The 22,575-nt window shown below is 42.6% G+C and overlaps 1 protein-coding gene across 5 annotated transcripts in view; it reads right to left on the bottom strand.

The window, feature by feature from the left end:
- Positions 1–17,120, bottom strand: part of LOC143933570 (phospholipase A2 inhibitor and Ly6/PLAUR domain-containing protein-like) — a 31,631-nt gene extending 14,511 nt beyond the window's left edge. For 2 of the 5 annotated variants that reach the window (XM_077456515.1, XM_077456514.1), the window contains exon 1: positions 16,914–17,120. Coding sequence is in view for 1 of the 5 variants with exons in the window: in XM_077456512.1 (XP_077312638.1) it covers positions 7,570–7,578 (9 nt within the window). In the remaining 4 variants the exon portion in view is untranslated. Of the gene's footprint in view, positions 1–7,569; positions 7,717–16,913 lie in introns of those variants that run through there. The other 3 variants (XM_077456513.1, XM_077456512.1, XM_077456517.1) reach the window with 3 other exon arrangements.
- Between the last annotated feature and the right edge of the window lie 5,455 nt (positions 17,121–22,575).

Genomic DNA, 22,575 nt, shown 5'->3' with positions numbered 1-22,575 from the left:
GAGAGTCCCCCCTCCCCAGAGTCATTCCTATACACCTCCATACAGGAGAGTCCCCCCCCCCCCAGAGTCACTCCTATACACCTCCATACAGGAGAGTCCCCCCCCCCTCCCCAGAGTCACTCCTATACACCTCCATACAGGAGAGTCCCCCCCCTCCCCAGAGTCACTCCTATACACCTCCATACAGGAGAGTCCCCCCCCTCCCCAGAGTCACTCCTATACACCTCCATACAGGAGAGTCCCCCCCTCCCCAGGGTCACTCCTATACACCTCCATACAGGAGAGTCCCCCCTCCCCAGAGTCACTTCTATACACCTCCATACAGGAGCATCCCCCCCCTCCCCAGAGTCACTCCTATACACCTCCATACAGGAGAGTCCCCCCCTCCCCAGAGTCACTCCTATACACCTCCATACAGGAGAGTCCCCCCCTCCCCAGAGTCACTCCTATACACCTCCATACAGGAGCATCCCCCCCCTCCCCAGAGTCACTCCTATACACCTCCATACAGGAGAGTCCCCCCCCTCCCCAGGATCACTCCTATACACCTCCATACAGGAGAGTCCCCCCTCCCCAGAGTCATTCCTATACACCTCCATACAGGAGAGTCCCCCCTCCCCAGAGTCATTCCTATACACCTCCATACAGGAGAGTCCCCCCCCCCAGAGTCACTCCTATACACCTCCATACAGGAGAGTCCCCCCCCCCTCCCCAGAGTCACTCCTATACACCTCCATACAGGAGAGTCCCCCCCTCCCCAGAGTCACTCCTATACACCTCCATACAGGAGAGTCCCCCCCTCCCCAGGGTCACTCCTATACACCTCCATACAGGAGAGTCCCCCCTCCCCAGAGTCACTTCTATACACCTCCATACAGGAGAGTCATCGTCCCCCCGGGTCACTCCTATACACCTCCATACAGGAGAGTCCCCCCTCCCCAGAGTCACTCCTATACACCTCCATACAGGAGAGTCATCGCCCCCCCGGGTCACTCCTATACACCTCCATACAGGAGACTGTGTTACCCAAATATGCCTTTTTTCACATGTGCGGCTAGGGGGTGGAAATCGTGTGGTTATACTGCCCCCCCCCCGCCCCCCCACACCAGTACAAGGACAGGGTTGTCCAGCTCCTAGGGCATAGATCCAGAATGGCAACCCCCTCCTCCACTGTGGTTACCCTGCCTCTATTCTTTGCCCCCTTGCTTTACTGCGCCCGTGGCCGCTGTCCCTCCTGCCCACCTCTTGTCCCGGCCATGCACCCCCCCCTACCTACCTGATCCTGGGCATGCTGCCATTCAGGGCCTTACACATGCCTTACACATGCAAATCAGCCATGCCAAGATTAAAAAACCGCATGACCAATGTGAGTCTATGGGGCCGCACCACAACCGCATGCACGTGATTACAGCGCAGCAGTGCAACAGTTACAGGCTTAACCACTTGCCTACCAGCCGCCGTCATTATACTGCGGTAGGTCGGCACGATCTCATGAACCCGTCATAGCTGTACGCCAGTCCCTTTAAGCGGGATAGCAGGTGCATGCGGGGGTGCTGATGCTCGTGACCGGCGGTCGTGATAACCGCCCGCCACGAGCGATTGTGGGTACGAGAGGAAGAACAGGGACGTGGGTGTCTATGAGGAGAGGAGAGACAGATTGTGACTTCCTACGAGCTAGGAACCACGATCTGTCATCTCCTCCAGTCACTCCCCTCCCCCACAGTTAGAGCACACAGTCAGGGAACACACTTAACCCCTTGATCGCCCCCCCTTAGTGTTAACCCCTTCCCTGCCAGTGACATTTACACAATAATCAGTGCATTTTTTATAGCACTGATCGCTGTATAATTGTCAATCGACACAAAAAAATGTGTCAAAAGTGTCCGATGTGTCCGCCATAATGTCGCAGCCTCGATAAAAATCACATTACTAGTAAAAAAAAAAATAATAATAATAAAAATGCCTTAAATCTATCCCCTATTTTGTAGACGTTATAACTTTTGCGCAAACCAATCAATATACGCTTTTTTCGCCATTTTTATTACCAAAAATATGTAGAAGAATACATATCGGCCTAAACTGAGAAAAAAAATAGCTTTTTTTAAAAAAAATTATGATATTTATTACAGAAAAAAATCCGAAAATATTGTGTTTTTTTTTTTTTTCAAAGTCGCTCTTTTTTTGTTTATAGCGCAAACAATAAAAACCGCAGAGATGATCAAATACATCCAAAAGAAAGCTCTATTTGTGGAGGGGAAAAAAATAAAAAATAACGCGAACCTCGTTTGGGTATAACGTCGCAAAACCGCGCAATTGTCAGCTAAATCGACGCAGTGCCGAATCGTAAAAAAAATGGCCCGGTCATCGAGCAGCCAAATCTTCCGGGGCTGAAGTGGATAAATCAGGCAGTGAGGAGGCCGCACAATGATGAATGCACCTTGTTTGTATTCAAAGTGAATTGCCCATTGCCTTTTATTGAATAAAGTCTCTTAATACCGCACTTAGTTGGCGCCCCCTATTGTCCATCCCAGGAAAAAAAAGGCCTCCTCGCTGCCTGTCAAGTGCCCTCTGAAGAGCGATCCAACACGGGTCGCTCTTCGGAGGGCACTGCCCCATGTGAACAAGCCCTAGGAGGGAGGAGGAGTGGAACATGGAGAGAAATAAAGTTGCTGCAAAGGGTTAAGCTCCTCTTTCGCTGGTAGAAAATTAGATTACAGAATGTGCTGTGACGTCATCCCCACTTCTCATGCCCTTGGCATTCCGACCAAAAGATCCGTCTGGTTTTTTCCGACGGATTTTGCCCGAAACTGGTGTTGCATACACACGGTCAGACAAAGTTGACGGAAAATCCGACGAGGTGACATTCTTTGCGTACAACAGGACTACGTAGAGGCCAGTAACTTGCTACAAAGTTACATTGGACAGTCTGATCACTGTGGGGAAAGGAGACTGAGGAAATGCTTTTTTCTGCCTGCAGCAGACTGATGACATAATCTCAGTGCCAGCTGCAGCCTCTCGCCTTGTGACTTGCTACAACAATATAATGTACAGTCTAGTTACTGGGGGGGGGGCGAGGAGACTAAGGAAATGCTTTTCAGGGGAGAAGTGACTAAGGAAATGCTCCTTCCTGCCTGCAGCAGACCAATGACATCTCAGCTTCAGCCTCTCACCTTATTTGCTACAGCATTATAATGTACAGTCTAGTTACTGGGGGGCGAGGAGACTAAGGAAATGCTTCTCGGGGGAGAAGTGACTGAGGAAATGCTTTTTGGGGGAGAAGTGACTAAGGAAATGCTTTTCGGGGGAGAAGTGACTAAGGAAATGCTTTTTGGGGGAGAAGTGACTGAGGAAATGCTCCTTCCTGCCTGCAGCAGACCGATGACATCATCTCAGCCCCAGCCTCTCACCTTGTGATTTGCTACAGCATTATAATGTACAGTCTAGTTACTGGGGGGCGAGGAGACTAAGGAAATGCTTTTCGGGGCATAAGTGACTAAGGAAATGCTTTTCGGGGGAGAAGTGACTAAGGAAATGCTTTTTGGGGGAGAAGTGACTGAGGAAATGCTCCTTCCTGCCTGCAGCAGACCGATGACATAATCTCAGCCCCGGCCTCTCACCTTGTGATTTGCTACAGCATTATAATGTACAGTCTAGTTACTGGGGGCGAGGAGACTAAGGAAATGCTTTTCGGGGGAGAAGTGACTGAGGAAATGCTCCTTTCTGCCTGCAGATGACTGATGACATCACCTCTGCCCCAGCTGCAGCCTTCTCGCCTTGTGACTTGCTACAACATAACAATGTACAGTCTAATTACTGGGGGCGGAGAGACTGAAGAAATACCTCTTGGGGAGAAGAGAGTCTGAGCAAATGCTTCTACCTACTGGGAGGGAGGAGACTGAGGAAATGCTTTTTGGGAGAAGTGACTAAGGAAATGCTTCATCCTGTCCGCAGCAGACTGATGACATCATGTCAGCCCCAGCCTCTTTGAAGAGTGCAAAAATAATATGAGGACACCAGTTTCTCCACCCCAGTGATGAATGGGAGATCAACTCCCGTTATGAAACCCCGCCCACCAGACGATGTCGCCGTTCACTCTCGTGTTTGGCAAACAAGCTCAAAGATTATATTGAACAGCTGCGGTAAAACGCCGCGCTCCGTTCACATGCCCGGGTTTGACTCCACATGTAGAAAATAGAAGGCGAAATGGAGCCTCCACTGGTGTAAAATCATTTGAGATATTGATTCATTTAAAATATATATATATATATATATATATATATATATATATATATTACACGTACATCAAATTCAGTTAAGACCAGCCTTTTAGTAACATAGTACAAGACATGCCGAGCAGCCCTGTGTTGCGATCTCGCCGCGGCTTCATTCGCTAGACATCAGAACACCACCCCAGCTTCTACATACAGTGGCCGTGTAGCCCCCCCCGGCGCGTTTCGTCGCCTCCGACTTCGTCACAGGCCACCCCGGTGACATGTCATGGCAACCAAGTTAAAATATCCTCTTCCCTCCTTATCGACCAATCAACCCTATATACTAATTTCTTAATGGGAGCCGATCTCCTATTCATCACTGCGGTGGAGGAATTGGTGTCATCATATACACATATTGTTTTTGCACTCTTCAATAAGGATTGTCTTTTTGGTGTGAATTCACAAGACTTTCTTATTATACATACACACACACACACACACACACATATAAACACATACATACACACACATGCATACACATATGCATACACACACATATACACATTACAATGAATTTATTTTTTCATTATTAAAGTGGTGTTCCACACACATAAAAAAAAAAAATAGATTAAAATTCCTTAAAAAAATAAAAAATAAAACATTTGGATTTTTTTTTTTAACTCACCTCTAAATGGCTGTTGCTAGGGGGTCGCTCGTAATCTGCCTCCTTCAGTGCCCGGGCTGGTGACATCACTTCCCCTCGGCGCAGGAAGGGCTCAGCTCTGCCCCCTCCCTCCTGTCAGTCATCTGGGACACGTGACAGGTCCCGTAAACCAATCAAATTTCTTTATAAATTTAGGCCAATATATACTCTGATACATATTTTTGGTAAAAAATTTTTTTAAAAATCCCAATACGTGTATATTGATTGAAATGTAATAATGGTCCTGTAAACCAATCAATATACATGTATTGGGGCAGAGTATATATATTGGCCTAAATTTATAAAGAAATTTGATTGAAATGTAATAATGTAATATATGCATTGGGATTTATTTATTTATTTTTTTACCAAAAACATGTAGCAGAATACATATTGGCCTAAATTGTTGAAAAAAATATATTTTTTTTAATTTTTTTATTGGATGTGTTTTATAGCAGAAAGTAAAAAATATTCTTTTTTTTTTTTTTTACCAAAACTTTCTGTCATTTTTCGTTTATAGCATAACCGTTTATACCACCAAAAGAACGCTCTATTTGTGTGAAAACAAGGATATAAATTTTACTTTGGGCACAACGTTGCACGACCGCGCAATTGTCAGTTAAAGTAACGCAGTGCCGTATCGCAAAAAATGGCCTGGTCATGAAGGGGGTAAATCTCCTGGAGGTCAAGTGGTTTTATTTATAATATATATATATATATCAGTGCCTTGCGAAAGTATTCGGCCCCCTTGAACTTTTCAACCTTTTGCCACATTTCAGGCTTCAAACATAAAGATATAAAATTTTTATTTTTTGTGAAGAATCACCAACAAGTGGGACACAATTGTGAAGTGGAACGAAATCTATTGGATTTTTGAAACTTTTTTAACTAATAAAAAAATGAAACGTGCAAAATGATTGGGCCCCCTTGCGTTAATACTTTGTAGAGCCACCTTTTGCTGCGATTACAGCTGCAAGTCCCTTGGGGTGTCTCTATCAGTTTTGCACATCGAGAGACTGAAATTCTTGCCCATTCTTCCTTGCAAAACAGCTGGAGCTCAGTGAGGTTGGATGGAGAGCGTTTGTGAACAGCAGTTTTCAGCTCTTTCCACAGATTCTCGATTGGATTCAGGTCTGGACTTTGACTTGGCCATTCTAACACCTGGATACGTTTATTTGTGAACCATTCCTTTGTAGATTTTGCTGTATGTTTGGGATCATTGTCTTGTTGGAAGATAAATCTCCGTCCCAGTTTCAGGTCTTTTGCAGACTCCAACAGGTTTTCATCCAGAATGGTCCTGTATTTGGCTGCATCCATCTTCCCCTCAATTTTAACCATCTTCCCTGTCCCTGCTGAAGAAAAGCAGGCCCAAACCATGATGCTGCCACCACCATGTGTGACAGTGGGGATGGTGTGTTGAGGGTGATGAGCTGTGTTGCTTTTACGCCAAACATATCGTTTTGCATTGTGGGCAAAAAGTTGGATTTTGGTTTCATCTGACCAGAGCACCTTCTTCCACATGTTTGGTGTGTCTCCCAGGTGGCTTGTGGCAAACTTTAGACGAGACTTTTTATGGATATCTTTGAGAAATGGCTTTCTTCTTGCCACTCTTCCATAAAGGGCAGATTTGTGCAGTGTACGACTGATTGTTGTCCTATGGACAGACTCTCCCACCTCAGCTGTAGTTCTCTGCAGTTCATCAAGAGTGATCATGGGCCTCTTGGCTGCATCTCTGATCAGTCTTCTCCTTGTCTGAGCTGAAAGTTTAGAGGGACGGCCAGGTCTTGGTAGATTTGCAGTGGTCTGATACTCCTTCCATTTCAAAATGATCGCTTGCACAGTGCTCCTTGGGATGTTTAAAGCTTGGGAAATCTTTTTGTATCCAAATACGGCTTTAAACGTCACAACAGTATTACGGACCTGCCTGGTGTGTTCCTTGGTCTTCATGATGCTCTCTGCGCTTTCAACAGAACCCTGAGACTATCACAGAGCAGGTGCATTTATACAGAGACTTGATTACACACAGGTGGATTCTATTTATCACCATCAGTCATTTAGGACAACATTGGATCATTCAGAGATCCTCGCTGAACTTCTGGAGTGAGTTTGCTGCACTGAAAGTAAAGGTGCCGAATAATTTTGCACGCACCACTTTTCAGTTTTTTATTTGCTAAAAAAGTTTAAAATATTTAAAACAATTGTGTCCTACTTGTTGGTGATTCTTCACAAAAAATAAAAAATTTCTATCTTTATGTTTGAAGCCTGAAATGTGGCAAAAGGTTGAAAAGTTCAAGGGGGCCGAATACTTTCACAAGGCACTGTATATATATATATATATTATAAATAAAACCACTTGACCTCCAGAAGATTTACATATATATATATATATATATATATATATATATATATATATATATATATATATATATATAATTTTATTTTTATTTTTTTGCAGGATATACAGTATGTTACTAAAACAAATAAATGTGATGTGCTCACTACACTCTGTTCTGTGATATGTTGTAATATTTGTTACGCAATTCTCCTTCAACACAATAAAAAAAAAAAAAAAAAAATGTAAAAATATAAAAAGAAATGGTTAACCTTATTCTTGAAATAATAAGGTTAATAATGAGTCAGATTCTATGTACTTACAACGCACATCCAGAGTCCCCAGAACTGCGTCTTCTAACATCTCCGGTCACTTTGACTTCTGAGCCTCACTATCACCCATCCCCCAACTACAGAAGAGCCAATAGAATGAACTGTGATCTGCGTATTAAAACTTTCACTGCAGTTTCACTTTTATCTCCCTCCTCCTCAATAACAGAGTAAAAAAAAAAAAAAAGACGAAATTTGACTTAACCTCTTCACGCCTAAGGGTAAAACAAATCTAAATGCCCTAGCACAATTTTGCAACTTTGACATCTGCTAGTAAAACTGTACATATCATCACAACTACTTAGTGTATCCAGGACATTTTTTGTTTTTTTTTTAATTAAAGGAAAAACTGGGCCAAAATAGTAAAAAAAAAAAATAAAAAAAAAAACCTAGACAACCATAGGCAACACCCCCCCCCCCCCCATCGTTGCCCGGGGGTGGCGCTAGTCTTGCCTAAGGCTTGGGAGTACAAAAAGGAACAGGGTCACAGCAGACTAGTTTTACCTACGTCTGGAGACCTAATGGTGTCCACCTCCCCAGCTGTCCTTGTGCCCACCTCGACCAGGTCCCCAGTGTCCCCTCCCCACTGTCCTCCTCCGCCTCCCCAGCTGTGCCCGCCTCCCCATTGTCCCCTCCCAACTGTCCTCCTCTGCCTCCCCAGCTGTGCCCGCCTCGTCCGGCTCCCCAGTGTCCCCTCCCAACCATCCTCCTCCGCCTCCCCAGCTGTCCTTGTGCCCACCTCGACCAGCTCCCCAGTGTCCCCTCCCCACTGTCCTTGTGCCCACCTTGTCTGGCTCCCCAGTGTCCCCTCCCCACTGTCCTCCTCCTCTTCCCCAGCTGTGCCCGCCTCGTCCGGCTCCCCAGTGTCCCCTCCCAACCGTCCTCCTCTGCCTCCCCAGCTGTCCTTGTGCCCACCTCGACCAGCTCCCTAGTGTCCCCTCCCCACTGTCCTCCTCTGCCTCCCCAGCTGTGCCCGCCTCATCTGGCTCCCCACTGTCCTCCTCCGCCTCCCCAGCTGTGCCCGCCTCGTCTGGCTCCCCAATGTCCCCACCCCACTGTCCTCCTCCACCTCCCCAGCTGTGCCCGCCTTGTCTGGCTCCCCAATGTCCCCACCCCACTGTCCTCCTCCACCTCCCCAGCTGTGCCCGTCTCCCCATTGTCCCCTCCCAACTGTTCTCCTCTGCCTCCCCAGCTGTGCCCGCCTCGTCAGGCACCCCAATGTCCCCTCCCCACTGTCCTTCTCTGCCTCCCCAGCTCTCCCCTGGTGTTCCCTGGCCAGGCTAGTGGAGAAGTCACTGGCCATGGCTGCACTCCCTATGCAGCAGTGCACGCTAGACAGCTGCCTAGTTCGCCTAGCGGGAGCGCCAGCCCTGCCCGTGCCCCAACTGCCTGTAGGCGCCCCGGTTTCTGTTCCAGATGGTACTAACCTTCCAAGCCCCCATCACTCTAGCAGAGACTCATAGCCACCACTCCAAACTTGGTCAGGTCAGAATGACAGCACAGAACCTCCCCTAGATCACTGAAAAGAACAGATACTACACTTGATCTTAGCCAAAAGGTCGAGTCATAGCCAATCAGAGGCTATCACAGCAATCAGGTGACCCGGAATCAGACGTTCCTTAGTACGGGGCCGGGACTCATGGTGAGACCCCAGTCACTGCGCTGGAAGCCCGCCGTGTGGAAGAGGAAGGAAGGAAGATACGCAAATATGCGGCATAGACGGAGAGAAGCCAAGTCCAGGGGGGCCACATATTTGCCTATAAAATACATGAAATCTGACCTACAGCCTGGCCTCCAGTCTTGCACAGTTGTACCGGCTCCTCTCCTGGAATGAAATGATTTGCTCTGATTTCTCTGCACACTGTGAGCTTCTCACAATGTGCATCAGAAGCTGCAGCAAGTCAAATAGAGCCTGCATCATTTCCTGTCTGGAGGACATCCAGCATCATCTAGCTCTTTCCTCCCTAGTTTGACTCTCACTGGCCCTCCCCTTTCATTCATTCATTCAATCTCAGTTCTTTCAATCGTGGAGGCATTACCTAAGGTAGTCTGCATGCAAATGTAATCTGCTTAGCAACACCCACTTCTCCAGACTGACACCCACCCATCAAGGCATTTTGATTTTGATTTTTGCACATCACTGCTTGCACCAAATACAGATTTTAGCACCAAGTCTCAAAAAAGGTTTAGTCTTTAACCACTTGCCGCCTGCCCTATTACGGCGGCAAAGTGGTTTCATAATCCTAACCGGACGTCATATGACGTGATCAGGATTATGAGCCGCTGCACGCCCCCGGGGGCGCGCATCGCGGCGATCGTTGTTGCGGGGTGTCAGTCTGACACCCGGCAACTACGATCTTGGTAAAGAGTCTCCGACGGAGACTCTTTACCACGTGATCAGCCGTGTCCAATCACGGCTGATCACAGTGTAAATGGGAAGAGCCGGTGATCGGCTGCTCCTCTGACAGGGGGGGTCTGTGCTGATCGATTATCAGCACAGCCCCCCCGAGGATGCCCACACTGGACCACCAGGGACGCCACCAGACCACCAGGGATGCCCAGCAGAGGTAATCCTCCAGGGATGCCAGTCAGGCACAATGGATGCCAATCAGTGCCCATAATGGATGGCAATCAGTGCCCACAATGTGCATCACTGATTGGCATGCATTATTGTTTGGCACTGATTGGCATCCATTAGTACAGTATAACACCTGTGTTGCTAATGAGTGCCCACCTGTGCCGCTAATGAGTGCCCACCTGTGCCGCTTATCAGTGCCCACCTGTGCCGCCTATCAGTGCCCACCCATGCCCATCTGTGCCGCCTACCCATGCCCATCTGTGCCGCCTACCCATGCCCATCTGTGCCGCCCATCCATGCCAATTTGTGCCACCTATCAGTGTCCATCCGTGTCGCCCATCCGTGTCGCCTATCAGTGTCGCCTATCAGTGTCGCCTATCAGTGCCGCCTATCAGTGTCCATCAATGCCACCTCATCAGTGCCACTTCATTGGTGCCCATCCGTGTCGCCCATCAGTGTCGCCTGTCAGTGCCCCCCTATCAGTGCCGCCTGTCAGTGCCACCTATCAGTGTCCAATGCCACCTCATCAGTGCCACTTCATTGGTGCCACATCATTGGTGCCCATCAGTGCCGCCTTATCAGTGCCCATCAGTGTAGCCCCATCAGTGCCCATCAGTGAAGGAGAAAACGTACTTATTTACAAAGTTTTGAAACTGAAACAAAAAAAAAAAACATTTTTTTTTCAAAATTTTTGGTATTTTTTTATTTGTAGCACAAAAAATAAAAACCGCAGAGGTGATCAAATACCACCAAAAGAAAGCTCTATTTGTGGGAAAAAAATGATAAAAATTTCATTTGGGTACAGTGTAGCATGACCGCGCAATTGTCATTCAAAGTGCGACAGCGCTGAAAGCTCAAAATTGGTCTGGGCAGGAAGGTGTTTAAGTGCCTGGTATTGAAGTGGTTAAAGCGGAGTTCCACCCAAAAATTGAACTTTTGCTTTAAGTGATGGTGACCCCCTAACATGCCACATTTGGCATGAATTTCTTTTTTTTTTGGGGGGGGGGGGGGGAGTGGATACCTTCTTTTTAGAGGCATCCAGCTCCCACTTCCTCCCAGGGCTTTGTGGCACCGGAAGGTTCTGGGACAGGTCGCAGAAGGTTATCCGCCCATTTACAGTGTGCTGCGCAGCTCGCGCTTGCGCATGCGCAGTGCATCACAGCTGGGCGCCCACAGCAAGAATGCCGGCATCGCAGAGAGGAGCGGGGGCTTCGTTCACCCACATCGCTGGACCCCGGGACAGGTAAGTGTCCGATTATTAAGTTAAGTCAGCAGCTACACTTTTTTTAGCTGCTGACTTTTATTTTTTTTATTTTTTTCAGCTTTACATGGCTAAACTGACCTCATTTACAGACGAAGTTCATCCCTTTGATCTAAGAGAATGTCTATCTATATCACAATGTTTCCATTTAGCGAAGTTGTGATAAACTTGGCAGGCTGCCTATTTTTTTTTTTTATTATTATTTATTTATTTATTTGCAACAATCTTAATTGTTACGTTCTCTTTTGATAAAATAAAAAAAAGTCTATTTTTTTGACAGCTGTCAGCTTGAGCAGACAACTCTCTGTACTGAATCGAGGAAATTTTTTTTTTAAGATCGGGAGGGGGGCGGTAGAATCGCGATCTCGATTCTTTAACGATTAACTGTGCATCTCTACTAGGTACGTGATCTGCCGCAGAGAGGCCGCCCTGCCGCAGTATATATGTATGGTTTGCAGGCTGTAAAGTGGTTAAGCCTTGACATGTTGGGTATCTATTTACTCCGTGCAACGTCATCTTTATATATGTTACCAAAATGTAGTAATATATTATTTAGTATTAGTAATTAGTATAACTTTAGTGTGTTTTTTTTTTTTTTTTTTTTTAAATGTTGTGTTCCTTAAACCATTGTACTAATAGCATTAGGCATAAAAAAAAAGAAAAAAAAAGTGGAACTACCACCATTTTATTCTCTAGGGTGTCTGCTTTCAGAAAATATTTAATGTTTGGGGTTTTATGTAATCTTCAGGCCTAAAAGGCAAAACAAAAAATAATAATAATAGCTCTGACAGCAAAAGGGGGTACTGGGCTAATTTTGCTCATTGTTATACCCCAAGCATTGTAGGTGTCCATTGAATCAAACCAGTGAAATTAAAGTGTCACTAAATCCACAAGAGTAAAATCAGTCTGTATATGTAGAATAGCATGCTTGCTGTACTCACTGTGGAACCTAAGGGGTTAATCCTCTATTGTGTAAAAAAAGGTTGTTTGATCCTGTCTTCTCTGATCCTCCCCTTCTTCCACAGTCCCCAATATATTTCTTGAGATATATATATATATATATATATATATATATATGTATGTATGTATGTATGTATATATATGTATATATATATATATATATATATATATATATATATATATATATGTGTATATATATATATAAAATAAAATAATAATACAGAGCCTTGGAGTCACTTTGCACATGCTCAGTTTGGTGTGTATTGCTAGAGAGGGTTTTTTTTAATTTTTTTTTATTTTTTGGAAGAGTGCATGTGATCAGCACAGGGCCAACCAGCACTGTCCTATGAGGCTGCAGAATCAACCCTGTCCTTGCATCCTCATAGGACAGTCAGAGGAGAATGCAAACTCCTCCTACAAGCTTTAACCAGACACTGATAGAAGTCACAAGATTGCTATATACTGCCGATGGGGAAAAAGTATTTAGCAGTTTATATTTAGGAAAATCATTTTATTTCCACGTTCTGTGTACTGTGGGGGACCAGATATAGTGAATGCAGGGTCCGGGGTTTCGTAACACTTTAACACAAACTTTTAGGTAGTTTCCAAAGCAAATAATGAAAACTGACCTTTCAGTGCAAGTTGGCATGACGAACACGTGATTGTGATTTTACAATTTTAGCTGATAAGACATTTAGGATCCTTTTTTTTTAGGAAAGAGGTTTTCAATTTCTAATGATATCAGCCTTCCATTGCATAGACATACAACTACATTGTAAAAAGTATTGGGACGCCTGCCTTTACACATACATGAACTTTACTGGCATCCCAGTCTTAGTCTGTAGGGTTCAATAATGAGTTGGCCCACCCTTTGCAGCTATAACAGCTTTTGGGAAGGCCGTCCACAAAGGTTTAGGTGTGTGTCTATGGGAACGTTTGACCATTTTTGCCCATCTGTGAAGTCAGGCACTGATGTGGATGAGAAGGTCTGTCTCGCAGTCTCCATTCTAATTAATCCCAAAGGTGTTCTATGGGGGTTAAGGTCAAGACTCTGCGCAGACTAGTCAAGTTTCTCCACCCCAAACTCACTCATCCATGTTTTTTTTTTATCTCAGGCTTCCCAGCCTAGAGGGGAGATCTGGGGACTTTTAGACCCCACATCTCTTTGTAAAGAGGACCTGTCATGCACTATTCCTATTACACGGGATGTTTACATTCCATGTAATAGGAATAAAAGTGATAAAAAAATAAAAAAAATGTAAAAAGAAAGTGTCAAAATAGAAAAATAAAAGTAAAATGAACAATAAGAAAAAAAGAAATGAAAGCGCCCTGCCCCCCCCCCCCCCCCCCCCGTGCTCACTTGCATACGCAAGTCACACCCACTTATATAAATGGCAGTCAAACCACACATGTGAGGTATCACCGTGAATGTCAGAGCGAGAGCAATAATTCTAGCACTAGAACTCATCTGTAACTCTAAACATGTATCCTGTAAAAAAAAATAATTATAATTAAAGCGTAGCCTATGGGGATTTTTAAGTACCGAAGTTTGGTGCCATTCCACGAGTGTGCGAAATTTTAAAGTGAGGAATCTATTTACTCGGTGCAACATCATCTTTCACATTATCCCCAAAAAATTGGGCTAACTTTACGTTTTTTTTTTGTTGTTTTTTTAAATGCATGAAACGTTTTGTTTTTTTCACGTTAGAACACGTTAGAAAAATTGCTGCGCAAATACCGTGCGAGATAAAAAGTTGAAATGACTGCCATCTTATTCTCTAGGGTCTCTGCTAAAAAATATATAGATAGAGACAGAGAGAGAGAGAGAGAGATATCTATATCTATATTTATATATAGAGAGAGAGATATCTATATGGATATATACATAGTTATATATATCTATTAGATTATTTATTATATTATATTATATTATATTATATTATATTATATTATATATAATTAGATTATCTATTATATATATATTATATATCTAATATTGCAACAACCACCATTTTATTCTCTAGAGTCTCTGAAAAAATAAAAATGTTTGGTGGTTCTGTGTAATTTTCTAGCAAAAATAATGATAATTTTTACATGTAAGAGAGAAATTATATATATATATGTATGGGTTCTAAAAAAAATATTTGGGGGTTCTGTGTAATTTTCTAGCAAAAAAAAGATATTTTTTACATATATATATATATATATATATATATATATATATATGTAAAAAATATCCGCTTTATCAAGTTGTTAATAAATTGTAAAAAAAAAAAATATATATATATATATATATATATATATATATATATATATATATTATTTTTTTTGAAAAAAGATCATTTAAAAATGTAATTTTTGTAATGCGGGAAAAGGGGGGGGGGGATCTGTCAGGTAGGCTGTACATAGAGTTGTCACCTCACCCTCTTGTGCGCCGTCAATAAATTCATTTCATTTAATTCCCGTTCCACTTCATATTAGGCGTTAATTCGTATTTCGTAATTCGTGTCTGAAATTCAATTTGGATTTGTACGAAATATGAATTTTCATTAGGTTCGTTCTCTTTTTGTAACAATTACGAATGTTCGTTATGATGAATTTATCATTATGAGGGGTTCCCAACATCCCTGTGCTGTGCTCATTATGAGAGGTTCTCACCATCCCTGTGCTGTGCTCATTATGAGAGGCTCCCACCATCCCTGTGCTGTGCTCATTATGAGGGGCTCCCACCATCCCTGTGCTGTGCTCATTATGAGGGGCTCCCACCATCCCTGTGCTGTGCTCATTATGAGGGGCTCCCACCATCCCTGTGCTGTGCTCATTATGAGGGGCTCCCACCATCCCTGTGCTGTGCTCATTATGAGGGGCTCCCACCATCCCTGTGCTGTGCTCATTATGAGGGGCTCCCACCATCCCTGTGCTGTGCTCATTATGAGGGGCTCCCACCATCCCTGTGCTGTGCTCATTATGAGGGGCTCCCACCATCCCTGTGCTGTGCTCATTATGAGGGGCTCCCACCATCCCTGTGCTGTGCTCATTATGAGGGGCTCCCACCATCCCTGTGCTGTGCTCATTATGAGGGGCTCCCACCATCCCTGTGCTGTGCTCATTATGAGGGGCTCCCACCATCCCTGTGCTGTGCTCATTATGAGGGGCTCCCACCATCCCTGTGCTGTGCTCATTATGAGAGGTTCTCACCATCCCTGTGCTGTGCTCATTATGAGAGGCTCCCCCCATCCCTGTGCTGTGCTCATTATGAGGGGCTCCCACCATCCCTGTGCTGTGCTCATTATGAGGGGCTCCCACCATCCCTGTGCTGTGCTCATTATGAGGGGCTCCCACCATCCCTGTGCTGTGCTCATTATGAGGGGCTCCCACCATCCCTGTGCTGTGCTCATTATGAGGGGCTCCCACCATCCCTGTGCTGTGCTCATTATGAGGGGCTCCCACCATCCCTGTGCTGTGCTCATTATGAGGGGCTCCCACCATCCCTGTGCTGTGCTCATTATGAGGGGCTCCCACCATCCCTGTGCTGTGCTCATTATGAGGAGCTCCCACCATCCCTGTGCTGTGCTCATTATGAGGAGCTCCCACCATCCCTGTGCTGTGCTCATTATGAGGAGCTCCCACCATCCCTGTGCTGTGCTCATTATGAGGGGCTCCCACCATCCCTGTGCTGTGCTCATTATGAGGAGCTCCCACCATCCCTGTGCTGTGCTCATTATGAGGAGCTCCCACCATCCCTGTGCTGTGCTGACTTCCTGGAGTTTTTAACTTCTTCATAACGAAGAATCACAATTAACGAAAATTCTTATTTTGTCCGATTCTGAATCTCCCATCAACTACCAGTACCAGTCTCTCCCACTCCCATATTAAAAAAGGTCATTTTCCCAACCCCCAATCAGCAGCAGAAGAAAACCTCTGATTGGTCAATAAAACACCAGTCACGTTTCCGCTGTAACGGAATTTGGATCCAAAATTTGTAAAAGAAATTTCGTATTTCGTACAAAATTCGGAAGCATAGCAATTCGTATTTCGGATCCTCCAGAATGTGCGAATTTACGTAAATTTGTATGAATTTTTGATTTGTACGGAACGAATCGCACATGTCTAATATTGATTAGTGGTTCTAAATTAATAATAACTACTACAGTAGGGAACAGACACAAGAGATACACTCCGCATCTTTCCAAATAACTGTTCCTTACTAGTTATTAGTAGTTATTAATTATTTATTAGTAGTTATTAATTAGTTATTAGTAGTTGTTAATAAATTGGAACCACTAATCAATATGAGGATAGGAGTTGCCTATCTATAAATGTCCATGCCAGGCACCAAGTGGGTTTAATTACCACCTTCATCCGCCACAGAACCCGTGTAATTCATATGTGTTCAGGTTTAAAGGGATGAGGTGGCGACCATAGCTGAACGGGGCCCCGTGATTTCTAATGGCAGGGTTTGTACTTAAGTCCAGATCTTGAAGCAATTGGTGTCAAAGCTTTGTGGTCTGATCAGAAATTGTTTGCCAAAATTCTTACCGCTCTTCGGTGGGTGACGATCCAACCTAATCGAAGTTCATTCTTCCCGGAAGGACAGAACTTTAGCTTCTCTTACAAAGAGCCGTCCAACTGACTCATCCCCCACCCTCCGCTCACAATGATTTCCATCAATTGTTGTACATTCTGAACTCTCTCTTTCATTTCCAGGTTCCACCCTCTCTTCTCCCCTCTCCTCTCCTCTCCTCCTATGGTGGAGGAGACCAGAACGAGGCTTGGAACGCTTTAGTCTTGTTCTGCTTTCCTGTAGGGGAGGAAGAGAGGAGAGCGAAGAGGAGGAGGCTGCCTGGAGTCATCTGAGATCAGAAATATTCCATTTTTGAGAACTAGGGAAAGGGAAAAGAACTCTAAAAGAAAACTTAGAACCCCAAACATTATATATATTTTTGTACTTGGAATCCCCAAACTGCATTGTTTTACATAGAACCCCAAAACATTATATATATATATATTTTTACTTACTTACTTTTTACTTAGAATTCCCAAACATTATATATATATATATATTTACTTAGAATCCCTGAACATTATATATTTTTTCTTACCTATAATCCCCAAACATTATATATATTTTTTTACTTAGAATCCCCCGAACATTATATATATATTTTTTTTACTTAGAACCCCCAAACATTATATATATTTTTTTTACTTAGAATCCCTGAACATTATATATATGTTTTTTACTTAGAATCCCTGAACATTATATATTTTTTCTTACCTATAATCCCCAAACATTATATATATATATTTTTTTACTTAGAATCCCCAAACATTACATATATTTGTTTTACTTAGAACCCCCAAACATCATATATATATATATATATATATATATATATATATAAATATATATATATATATATATATTTTACTTAGAACCCCCAAACATTATATATTTTTTTACTTATAATCCCTGAACATTATATATTTTTTCTTACCTATAATCCCCAGACATTATATATTTTTTTTTACTTAGAATCCCCGAACATTATATATATATTTTTTTTACTTAGAATCCCTAAACATTATATATTTTTTTTTTACTTAGAACCCCCAAACATTATATATATTTTTTTTTACTTAGAACTCCCAAACATTATATATTTTTTTTACTTATAATCCCTGAACATTATATATTTTTTCTTACCTATAATCCCCAAACATTATATATATTTTTTTACTTAGAATCCCCGAACATTATATATATATATATATATATATATATATATATATATATATATATATATATATATATATATATATATTTTTTTTTTTTATTTAGAATCCTTAAACATTATATATATATTTCCTACTTAGAATCCCCAAACATTATTTATATTTTTTTTACTTAGAAACCCCAAACATTATATATATATATATTTTTTTTTACTTAGAACCCCCAAACATTATATATTTTTTTTACTTAGAACCCCCAAACATTATATATTTTTTCTTACCTATAATCCCCATACATTATATATATTTTTTTACTTAGAATCTCCGAACATTATATATATATATATATATTTTACTTAGAATCCCTAAACATTATATATATTTTTTTTTACTTAGAACCCCCAAACATTATATATATTTTTTTTTTACTTAGAACTCCCAAACATTATATATTTTTTTACTTATAATCCCTGAACATTATATATTTTTTCTTACCTATAATCCCCAAACATTATATATATTTTTTTACTTAGAATCCCCGAACATATATATATATATATATATATATATATATATATATATATATATATATATATATATATATATATATATATATATATATAATATTTTTTTTTTATTTAGAATCCCTAAACATTATATATATATTTTCTACTTAGAATTCCCCAAACATTATTTATATTTTTTTTACTTAGAAACCCCAAACATTATATATTTTTTTTACTTAGAACCCCCAAACATTATATATTTTTTCTTACCTATAATCCCCAAACATTATATATATTTTTTTTTACTTAGAAACCCCAAACACTATATATATATATATATATATATATATATATATATATATATATATATATATATATTTTTTTTTTTTTTTTTTTTTTTTTACTTAGAACCCCCAAACATTATTTATATTTTTTTTACTTAGAAACCCCAAACATTATATATATATATATATATATATTTTTTTTTTTTTTTTTTTACTTAGACCCCCCCAAACATTATATATATTTTTTTACTTATAATCCCTGAACATTATACAGTTTTTCTTACCTATAATCACCAAACATTATATATATTTTTTTTACTTAGAACCCCCAAACATTATATATATTTTTTTACTTAGGATCCCCAAACATTAAATATATTTTTTTACTTAGGCTCCCCAAACATTAAATATATTTTTTTACTTAGAATACCCAAACAGTTAGTGAAAACCCAAGATTCAGTATCTCAGAAAATTAGAATATTGTAAAAAAGGTGAATATTGTAGACTCACGGTGTCTAATTAGCTAATTAACTCAAAATAACTGTAAAGGTTTCCAGAGTCTTTGAATGGTCTCTCAGTCGGGACACAATCACGGGGAAGACTGCTGACTTCACAGTTGTCCAGAAGACAGTCATTGACACCCTCCGCAAGGAGGGAAAACGTCATTGCTAAAGAAGTTGGCTGTTCACAGAGTGCTGTATCCAAGCATATTAATAAAAAGTTGAGTGGAAGGAAAAAGTACGGTAGAAAGAGATGAGCAAGCAACAGGGATAACAATAGTCTTGAGAGGATAGGGAAGCAAAGGCCAGTCAAGAATTTGGGGAGGTTCACAAGAAGTTGACTACGGCTGGTTTCAGTGCTTCAAGAGCCACCACACACGGATGTATCCAGGACATGGGCTACAACTGTTGCATTCCTTGTGTCAAGCCACTCCTGGACCAGAGACAACATCAGAAGCGTCTTACCTGGGCTAAGGAGAAAAAGGCTTTGACTGTTGCTCAATGGTCCAAAGACCTCTTTTCGAATGAAAATCCTGCAGCCCTCTCTACCAGAAATTCTAGAGCACTTCATGCTTCCCTCTGCTGACCAGCTTTATGGAGATGCTGATTTCATTTTCCAGCAGGACTTGGCACCTGCCCACACTGCCAAAAGTACCAATACCCGGTTTAATGATCATGGTATATCTTAGCTGGATTGGCCAGCAAACTCTCCTGACCTAAACCCCATAGAGAATCTGTGCGGTATTGTCAAGAGGAAGATGAGAGACACGAAACCCAACAATGCAGACGAGCTGAAGGCCGCTATCAAAGCAACCCGGGGCTTCCATAACACCTCAACAGTGCCACAGGCGTTATGCGGAGATTCAAATTTTTTGGAGATGCACCGGCAGGGCTTTTTTTTTTCAGCGGGAACGCGGGGAACCGTCTCCGAAGATGAACGGCGCCTGCGCACTGAGTCTAGGTTGAAACCCCCACCATCCAAGTGGACACACGGGAGCAGTTAGTAAGACGGCCCCTCGTGGGCTCGCTTCGCTCTGCAATTTTTTATTCTAACTATATGTCCATTTGGATGGTGGGGCTTGAACCTGGACTCAGTGCGCAGGCGCCGTTTATCTTTGGAGACTTTTGGCATATCCTTGTCTTCGGTACTGCGCAAGCACAGTACAGGGCGGACACTATCCGACGGGGGACAGAATTCGACACAACACCGGCACCTCCAACACTGAATGTATCCTATGGCAAGGTGCTGGAGGGTCAATTGATGCTGACTGCTGGGGGATCTATTTTTTTTTTTTTTTTGTGGGGGTCTATTGTTGCTGGGGTGGTATTTTGTTGCAGGGGGGGTCCATTGTTGCTGGGGGGAGGTCTGTCGTTGTGTGCGGGGGGATCTATTGTTTCTGTGGTGGGGTCCATTGCTGCTTGGGTGGGGTCTAGACAATTCCATACAATTTAGTAGCACAAAATGATACTTGGTTCTGTACTCCCTAAAAGTAGACGTGGGCACCGTCAATAAATTAGTTTCGTTCTGTTCCGTTACGGTTCGTATTAAAATTAATTTGTACTTCGTATTTCGTGTCCGAAATTCAATTTCAATTCGTGCGAAATGCGAATTGTCGTTAGGTTCGTTAACTTGTACGAACGTTCTTTACGATGAATTTAAAGGCAAAAATATACCTCAATATGACAGTCGATGCTGATGGAAGTTTGGTTTTTATCCAAAATACAAAAATTTCGTTGAAGAATTTCCTATCCGAAATACGAATTTTCGTTAGATGAGGGGCTCCCACCATCCCTGTGCTGTGCTGACTTCCTCCTGGGGATTCATAAACAAAAGTTCGTATTTTGTACAAAATTCGGACGCATGGCAATTCGTATTTCGGATCCTCCCGAACGTACCAATTTAGGGAAATAAAAAAGGTAGACATGTGCGATTAGTTTGGTACGGAACGAAAATTTGTACAAATTTCCAGGAAATTCGTACATTTGTATGGATCTGAAAAATGCAAATTTTTATGCATACGAATTCCGTACGAAATACGAAATTTCGTTTACGAATTTCGGATCCAAATTCATAACGAAAATTCATAATTGTTACGAAAAGTTAACAAACCTAAAAGTTAAAAACTCAAGACATCAGCACAGGGATGGTGGGAACCCTATGGGAATTTCTATGCTTACGAATTTAATACGAAAAACAAAATTTTGTTAACGAATTTCAGAATTTCGGATCCAAATTAACAGAAACATGACTGGTGTTTTGTTCACCAATCAGAGGAAGTCAGCACAGCACAGGGATGGTGGGAACCCCTCATAATGGGCACAGCGGGTGTACAATCAGACCCGGGTACTCAGACCAGGGATGGTGGGAAGACCTCATAATGGGCACAGCGGGTGTACAGACCTGGGAACTCAGCACAGGAATGTTGGGACCCCCTCATAATGGGCACAGCGGGTGTACACTCAGACCTGGGAACTCAGCACAGGGATGGTGGAAGCCCCCTTATAATGGGCACAGCGGTGGACACTCAGACCCGGGAACTCAGCACAGGGATGGTGGGAACCACTCATAATGGGCACAGCAGGTGTACAGACCCGGGAACTCAGCACAGGGATGGTGGGAACCCCTCATAATGGGCACAGCGGGTGTACACTCAGACCTGGGAACTCAGCACAGGGATGGTGGGAACCCCTCATAATAGTCACAGCGGGTGTACACTCAGACCTGGGAACTCAGCACAGGGATGGTGGAACCCCTCATAATGCTAAATTCATCATAATGAACATTTGTAATTGTTACGAAAAGTTAACAAACCTAAAAGTTAAAAACCCAGGAAGTCAGCACAGCGCAGGGATGGTGGGAGCCCCTCATAATGGGCACAGCGGGTGTACACTCAGACCCGGGAACTCGGCACAGTGATGGTGGGGACCCCTCATAATGATAAATTCATCATAACAAACTTTGGTTATTTTATTTCCTACGAATCCGAATTGAATTTCGGACACGAATTACGAAGTACGATTATTTTTTTGTACGGAACGAATTGGAACGAAACGAAACGAATGCTCGGAGGTGGGTAGGGGGGGCAGAGACGAAGGGTGACTCATAAGGGGGGAGTTCCTGCAACCATTCTTTGAGGGAAAAAAGCCCTGTGCACCGGTATATACTGTATTGCGG

The sequence above is a fragment of the Lithobates pipiens genome, unplaced genomic scaffold, assembly GCF_037356315.1.
Source record: "Lithobates pipiens isolate NorthernLeopardFrog02 unplaced genomic scaffold, aLitPip1_a1.2 Scaffold_27, whole genome shotgun sequence".
In the NCBI taxonomy this organism is placed as follows: Eukaryota; Metazoa; Chordata; class Amphibia; order Anura; family Ranidae; genus Lithobates; species Lithobates pipiens.
This window is presented reverse-complemented; position numbering and strand designations above follow the sequence as displayed.